The sequence below is a fragment of the Nyctereutes procyonoides genome, unplaced genomic scaffold (genome assembly GCF_905146905.1).
Source record: "Nyctereutes procyonoides isolate TBG_1078 unplaced genomic scaffold, NYPRO_anot_genome, whole genome shotgun sequence".
NCBI classification, from domain to species: Eukaryota; Metazoa; Chordata; class Mammalia; order Carnivora; family Canidae; genus Nyctereutes; species Nyctereutes procyonoides.
Genome location: NW_026575135.1, coordinates 40,783,302 through 40,791,779, shown reverse-complemented (window position 1 = coordinate 40,791,779; position 8,478 = coordinate 40,783,302). Strand labels below are relative to the sequence as shown.

General features: G+C 43.2%; 1 protein-coding gene across 1 annotated transcript; it reads right to left on the bottom strand.

The window, feature by feature from the left end:
- Positions 1 to 4,591: 4,591 nt before the first annotated feature.
- On the bottom strand, positions 4,592 to 4,969 carry LOC129494740 (60S ribosomal protein L31-like). The gene has a single exon (XM_055301730.1). It carries the CDS (start codon positions 4,967 to 4,969, stop codon positions 4,592 to 4,594), a length of 378 nt encoding a protein of 125 aa, XP_055157705.1.
- Between the last annotated feature and the right edge of the window lie 3,509 nt (positions 4,970 to 8,478).

Sequence of the window (8,478 nt, the reverse complement as noted above, 5' to 3'; positions counted from 1 at the left end):
ACCATGATTTAAACTAACATTCTTATATGACAAAAATTCTGGAAGTAGACAGAATTCTGGCTTTGGTTTAGCCACTCAGCCATGGCAGGGCTCCAAGTCTATGCCTCTTACGGTCCTCTGGACATTCTTCTCAGGATTGCACATTACTGCAGCAGCAACAGTCACACCATCATATGACCATGCTTAAAGCCAGTCAATGGGATGGTCCATGGCAAAGCATTTACCCTCAAACCAGTTGCTCAAAAGCTAGGAAGGAATAAAACCTGCCTCAGAGATGTAGAACTCATCTATAAGATCATGGTCAGGGTAAACCAATTAGATCTTGTTTGTCTAGGACTTTCTCATTTTTAGTATTGAAAGTTCCTTGTCTGTAGAACTGGCTCAGTCTTGGGCATCCGAGGATGGTTGGTCTCTGTGTTAGTGTCACATGGCCATCTTTGGTCAATTTTCCTGAGGGCTTTTCACCTAATACTTGAATTGGAGTTTCTTAACTCCAAAGAGGGAAGGGTGGGTTTTTTTGTTATGACAGATTCCCTCAACCTTGGCTGCACTTCAGAATAATTAAGAACTTTTATAAAAAATGCCAATGCTTGGGCTCTACCCAGTGATTCTAAATTAATCTGGGGTATTTCTTATATTTAAATCTTTAATATTTTTAAGCATTCATATCTTTAAAAAGCTAGCCAGGTGATTCTAATGTATAGCCATAGTTGAGAAGTAAAGTATGTACAAGTCAATACTGAACACTTAATAAAACAGCCCCAGAACAAAGACTATAATTTAATACAATTGGCAGTAAAATAAACTTTTAAATCAATGTGTTCAGTTTTCTAAAAATTTTTATATATTTTTTTAACTGACACTGAAAGGTAAACAAGGTGGATATTATTTCCATTTATAGATTAGAAAGTTAGAGCTCAAAAATTTTGTTACCCTTGAGAGCCCCTTTCCATCTACATTACATTTAATTGTCAAATTTCCATTTTTCAGGGCAAGTTCATTAAATACTAAAGTGATACATTCTCAAAAACACTGTAATGTATACAGTAGTCGTACAACTGTATGACTACCTCTTATTTAACTATCATGCCTTTAACAATGGTAGAATGGATTCAACTTAATCCAAAATCAATCTTTGCATAGGCAAATCCTATAAATCATGTACCATGAGTTCCAGCAATGTGATAAAAGTGAAAGGGGTAGAAAAATATGAAAATCACACTAAAATGATAGTGGTCTACGTTGGTGAGGGAGTAGATGAGTAGGGAGGACATTGTTATATGCATTAAAAGTTGTTAATTCAATCTCTGAGTTTCTCAGTTGAATTGGTCAATCAACTGCAGTGTCCTTTCCATTTATAACAATTAGGTAACAGTTAAATAGTCTATTTGTTTATTTTGCTTTTTCCTCCTAACCTACCCCTCTCCCCACTTGCTCCTTGGATTCCTCTGTTAGCATTACTATTGCTCTTAGATGCAAATGAGTGAAGGTTGCCCCCGCCCATGAGAGTTAGGGGTATTGATGCAAATTACAAACCATAATGCTAAGGACAAGCCTATATACTCTAGGGCAGGATCGTGGTCTCTAGCCTCTCTCCTTCCTTTAATCTCTGAGCAGTAGGAATATGTTAATCCTTGCCGACTGAGTCAAAGGGGATTATATGAGTTTCCGTTTCACATGTGGACTTGGGCTACATGTGGTTAAAGTGTGTCCACTACAGTCTGTGAAGTTAGAGTAACTTATATAGATTTATCCAGACCTCTACAGAGCCAGAGAGAGAATCCATATAGTGGTTTGGCAAAAGGCTGGAAAAGTGTTCCAAGCATCAGATCTGGGAAGTGAAACTAGACCACAAACAGAAATATTAGCTACAATTTGGGATATAAAGTGCATGATGGGTCAGAGCAGGTGGTTAAAAATAATGATACAATGAACTTTTGCCAATGACTATGTACCAGGCACTATATTAAACACGTTGTTATTTAATTCTCACAGTAGCCTCATGAAATTGGTAACATAAATGTCTCATATAATAGAAAAACTGAGACTCAGAGAATAGAATTGTCCAGTATCGCACGACCAGTAAATGGTAGCGCTAGGATATATACCCCAGCCGTTAATTCTGTAACATTAAAGAAGCCAATGGGGCATTTCAAGATCTTGTGGCAGTGTCCTCATCACCAGACCTTCTCTCAAAATTCAGGTCTGTTCCTTCATTTCCTCAGGAAAGGATTAACAATCAAGCATGGTGGCTGGCCATGCGTTAGTGTGACAGTGTGCAATGATAAGACAGAAGAGGAAATTTCTGAAGATATTCCTGCTCTAACTATTCCCTCTGCTCTTGGCTGGATAATAGACGTTTGTGGCAGGATAATTTAGCAAGCAATTAATTGCTCTGCCTACCTCCTGTTAGAAGAGACTAGCAGAAAGGTGAAAAGTAGCTCAGCCCTCCATGCTTTCAAGAATTTCTGATTTCGGGGATCTCTGGGTGGCGCAGCAGTTTGGCGCCTGCCTTTGGTCCAGGGCGCGATCCTAGAGACCTGGGATCGAGTCCCACGTTGGGCTCCTGGTGCATGGAGCCTGCTTCTCTCTCTGCCTGTGTCTCTGCCTCTCTCTTTCTCTTTCTGTGTGACTATCATAAATAAATTTTTTTAAAAAAGGAAATGCATCTTTAAAAAAAAAAAGAATTTCTGATTTCTCTCAAGGGTTGGTAACAGCTTTTGTGTTGCCTGGCCTAGCACAAGAGCTGCAAGGTTCAAACTGTCCAATCTTATCAAGGCTCCTTTGTGGGAGGGGAATGTAGTTATGTGTTTCTCAGAGGAAGGAGAAAGGGCCGGGTTGAAAGAGGGGTGTTGGGAATCCCTGGGTGGCTCAGCAGTTTAGTGCCTGCCTTTGGCCCAGGGCGTGATCCTGGAGTCTGGATGGAGTCCCACGTCGGGCTCCCTGCATGGAGCCTGCTTCTCCCTCTGCCTGTGTCTCTGCCTTTCTCTCTCTCTCTGTGCCTCTCATGAATAAATAAATAAAATCTTAAAGGGGGGGGGGTGTTCTGGCACCTGTGGCTCAGTGGTTGAGCATCTGTCTTTGGCTCAGGTCCTGATCCCCAGATCCTGGGATCAACTCCTGCATCTGGCTCCCTGCAGGGAGCCTGCTTCTCCCTCTGCCTACATCTTTGCCTTTCTCTGTTTCCCATGAACAAATAAGTAAAACCTTTAAAAAAAAAAGAGAGAGGGAGAGAGAGAGGTGTTGTTCAAATACAGCAGTGGCTCCTGAGACTAGAGGAGCTGGCTAGGTCCTAAAGGTGGAAGTTCCCAAGGAGGCTGCAGACCTTGTGATGGGGGCAGCTGGTGTGTTAGAGGCAGGAGGGACTGCTAACCATCCAACACCATAGTCTGGGGAGTTGCAGCAAAAGATGTTGTGGCCTCACTGTCAGAGTGGCTGGACCTTTCAATGGACCAAACTGTCTTCTACAGTGAGCATCTTGGTGGCAACCATGAAGGACCAAAAACCAGAAGCTATTTTCTTTTTTTTTTTTTTTCCTCTTAGAGTGGTATCATACTAAAGAGGGAACAAAACCTCCGGCAATAAATTGTATTAAATGTCTTCCCATCTTTGTAAATGGGGCTTAGAGCCAGAAATAATTTAATTTATAAAACACTGAGCATCATCTTACTTGCATCTGGCAGATGTCTGGGACACGGCCCGGGTTCGGACTCCGGGCAGCCAGCGCACGCACGGCTCACAGCTCAGGCCCCCGCATCTCGCCTGGCGCAGTGCACAACTGCAGACTCGTGATGGGGCTGCCAAGGGCACGGGGTCCGCGGGTGGCGGGAACGACTCTTCACCCCCGGGTCTGGGTGAGAGACCCTTGGCACGGAACACCCCGGCCGTGTCCCTGGACCTCCATGGATCCTGGTAGATCGCGCTTCCGCCTGGCAGAGGAGCCCAGGAACCCTGCAGCTCAGGCCAGCCTCGGGGCAGGGGGGGGGTCTCTCCCTGCCCCGCACCTGGAGCCCGGCTGACTCCCTGCACCCCGCGCACAGCTCCGGCCACACGGCACCCCCCACCCCCTCGGGCACCACAGCACAGTTTCCCTTTCTGGGGCTAAAATTAAATACGAAATGGAGCGAAATTCCCAGAGTAGTCCGAACCCTTTAAGCGCCATCCCTGAAACGTCATGTAGCTTATTCTGCAGAATGAATGGGACTTAACTTGTGCCGCTTCTCATAAATGGCTCTGGCTAAGTATAAAAGAAACTTAAGTCATCCTCTTAAAAACCTTGTAAGATGATCACTTTTAGCCAGTGGCCCGCCATCTGGAGACCCCTGCTGGAGTAACCAGTCATTATAAACAATATCTGCATTTTTACTTTGGAAGGCATCCTGGAAAGTTCATACTCTTGAGTTTCCAATCAGTCTTTCCATTTAAAAGTTCTTGGTTCTATCAGTATTCCTACATGCGCAAGAAACTTACTAAATACTAAAAACAAAGCTCAAACCAAAAAAAAAAAAAAAAAGGATTTTTATTTTATTTATTTATTTATTTATTTATTTATTTATTTTGCAGTTTTATGCCTTTATTTGACAATCAGCAATTAGTTCTCATCCACATTAACAGTCTGTAGAGTTTTCAAAGTGGTGACAGGTACGTAGGCAACCAGCGCGTAGAGCTTGTTGGGTGAATCTTCATCCTCGTTCTGGTTTCTGGACAACCGCACGCGGATACGGATACGGTATGGAGCATTCCTTATGCCTTTGGCCCCGACGGCTTTGTGGAGCCCGGGGTCAATGCGCACATCTGGAGTTCCCATCTCCTTCGTGCCAAATTTCCAGATCTCTTTGAGTGCCCGAGGGGCACGCTTCTTGAAACCCACTCCATGGATACGTTTGTGAACGTTGATGGGGTATTCTCTGGTCACTACCTCGTTGATGGCAGGACGGCCCTTCTCGCCACCCTTCTTTGCGGGAACCATTCCTCCGAGCCCTAGTTGGAAAGGACCAAAAAAGGAATTGATGATGTAGCTGTAAAGTCTGGGAGTAGTAAGGTGGCCTCTGGCGATGATACTGAAATGTCAGAAGAATTGAGATCTCTTCTATTTCCTGGCTGTCTGTTATGCTGTTCTTTGTTCTTGCTTTTTTTTTTTTTTTAGATTTTATTTATTTATTCATGACACACACACACGCAACACACAGAGAGAGAAAGAAAGAAAGAAAGAAAGAGAGAGGGGCAGAGACACAGGCAGAGGGAGAAGCAGGCTCCATGCAGGGAGCCTGATGTGGGACTCGATCCTGGGTCTCCAGGTTCATGCCCTGGGCTCAAGGTGGCACTAAACCGCTGAGCCACCCAAGGATTCCCCTGTTCTCGGGTTTTATGTAGTGGCAGGATGGCTATCAACAAGGTCAGGGCTGTATTCTTCCAGGTTCAAGTCCAGTGGAAAATGTGGTGCCTCTCTCAAAACACTTGCAAAAGCCTCATTAGCTCCCGGAGGGTTACTGAACCAGTCGCTTGGGCTGGGGCAGTGGAGTGCTCCTTTCATGTAGACCTGAGTTACAGAGATACGCTCAGCTAGGGATCATTTGGGGACCAAGACTGTCCCTGTATGTGGGCTGAGGCTGAAGAGGTAAATAGAAGTACTATTCCAGAAGGGTGAATAAATGCCGACTGTCCAAATAAAAACTAAGATGACCACATCTTACCTTCTGGCCCAAGGGCATGACTGGTCCTTGAGGGTCTAGAATTTATTTATTTTTTTTAAGATTTTATTTATGTATTCATGAGAAACATGGAGAGGAGAGAGAGGCAGAGACACAGGCTGAGGGAGAAGCAGGCTCCATGCAGGGAGCCTGTCGTGGGACTCAATCCCGAGGTCTCCAGGATCACACCCTGGGCTGAAGGCCGCACTAAACTGCTGAGCCACCCGGGCTGCCCGGGTCTAGAATTTAAATTGAAAAATGAATGTGGTTATGTGCAGAGTAGGCTACATAATGGTCCCCCCAAAATATATCCAGATCGCTAGAACTTGTGAATGTTTCCTTAAACGGCAAAAAAAGCTCTTTGCTGGTGTGCTTAAGGATATTGAGATATTGAGTTTGAGATGGGTGGACCATGAATTCAACTACAAGGGTCCTTATAAAAGAGACTTGAGTCCATAAATTGTTTGGGTGAAGGAGGCCCAATCCTAGCTCCTTCTGTAGTCTGCCATTCTCTCCTCAGGTACTATCTGTCAAGAGTTGCATTCACAGCTGAGTCTCCAAGCTCCTTGGAAAAAACCCTCAAAACAGATCAGGGACACATGACCATAAAAAATTTCATCCTGGATAGTTTTTCATCTGCCCCCTCACATGTGGGAGAGGAAAGGTAGAGAGCCTTGATGTGGCTATTCTTTGATACTGGCTATTGATTCATGGACCTTTCTTAGGGGCGAAGAACAGACTTTTCATGCCCTCATACCCACCATTGCTGCCAAAACACAACAGTGGGAAGGGGGTCAACAGAGGCAGTTCAGAGCTGCTTACAAGTCAAGCAGTAGCAGGAAACGAAGCAGGGAATGAGAATGAGTGATATCCCAGGGGACTCTGGTGATAGACTAGCAAGGTTCCCAGAGGATGAGGATATGAGAGATGAAACTAAGAATGCCTTCAGGGGTCAAAGGGTCAAGGGAGATAGTCAAGGCTGAGGAGTTCTCAGGTCCTTAATGCAATCAAGAGACATCCTGAGAGCTAGTCAACCAGGAAACTCCCAAAATCTAAATGGAAATCTGAATAGTCTAGTGGCTCAGGAGCTTAAGAATGTTCCCTTTCACTAAGAAGATATAACAAAGCCATCTCTTACAGAACATTTTGCTGAGAAATTAAAGCTGCCATTGGTGGTAGAGCTGCACAGCCACCACTATACCTTTGAAGAGCCCCCTTACTTTAGACAGCTTTGCTTCCAATGTCTCAGCGTCCCATCCTTACACTGTGTCCCCTGGGACTTGGCAGTTTTCCGGGCATTATAGGCCCACGTGGAGAACAGCAGAAGCATTGATAAATACCAGGAACCCTGCATTCCTAAGTTTCAGGACACAGGGAAGAGCCAGGACAATAACTTAGAACCAACAAAAGAAATAGTGCTCCTTCCTCCAAAATCATGAAAGCACTTAGTCACAGGTGTGGATCAAGACCTTCCTACACCAGAGTGAGGAACCACTCAGCCCAGTGTATGCAGTTAACAGTGGCCCTTCCTAATGAGTATTATGCACCAGTACCTGACACAGAAGGAATGCACTCCTCCAAAAAGTTAATTCCCAAAGAGAATGAGGTACATGTTTCATGATTTTGTCACAGGAATAAAGTGAAAAGGCAGGAAGGCTCTCTACATAAAACAAGCCCAGTTAAAAGCTGAGCTGTCTTGATGGGTAGAAGGTAACCTGAAGAGCAGGAGCACAGGACAGTCAAGGGTCTATGGAACAGTAACTGGGATTCCATGTAGCTTTGTGGATGGGAGGAAGGTTAGTTCAAGGAGGAACTCCAGGCCCAAGCAAAGCAGTAATTGGACATTCCTGTAACTAGGAAGGCTCTTCTAGCTGAGAAAAGCTAGAAATTATGCTTGCTCCTCTGGAGAGAGACATTGTCTCCCATCACTATTTGCCATATACAAGAACAATTTCTATAATATAATATATAAACAATAAATTCTTTGAATAAATAAATAAATGTTATCAGTGAAGTTAACTTGCTCTGAAGAAAAACCTTGTTCTTCTCAGACGTGGGGACATACTTCAGTTACGGATTAATTTAGATCAAATCTTATAAAAAATGGCATGTAGGTGACTAGTAAAAAATAGGGTGCTCTGAGAACAGCATGAGTAAAATTATTAATAGGCTGCTTGGCATATTGGAAGAGTATAAATTTTGTAGCCTCAGACTGTGTGAACCAAGGCTTGGCCAGCTTATCATTCATGTCACTTAGATGAATTATTAGGGTTTGTAATTGCCATCTTTTAAAATAAGTCTGATACTTAGCTTGTAATGTTACTAAAAGTAATAGAAAGTACATGTTTCCAGGCACCTATTGAGGGCATAACACATCTTAAATTGCCCCCTCTTTTGAAATCTACTTGTGGCAGAGAAAATAATAGGAATATTCTAGAAGACAGCAATATAGATTTTATATTATTTTACTTTAAATTCGAATTCTCAAGTACTTAATGCCAGACACACTATTTTAGAATCTTCCTAATCTATTAATTTAAAATGAGGCTCTTATTTAAAATTCATTTTAATGGGGTCATGTAGATTTTATTTAGTGGTTTTGTACATAATATACTTAAACTGAAAAATGTGCTTTTAATTACAGGGAGGTTGTAAAGAAAATAGTAATTGCAAGGAAAGAGTTAATTTAGGTCTGGAGCTTCAAAACTCTAGAGAATAAAATATGGCTAAATATACTATATTTTCTTATCAATTTATATGAGCCCTCCTGTGAAATAAAGGTAATTGC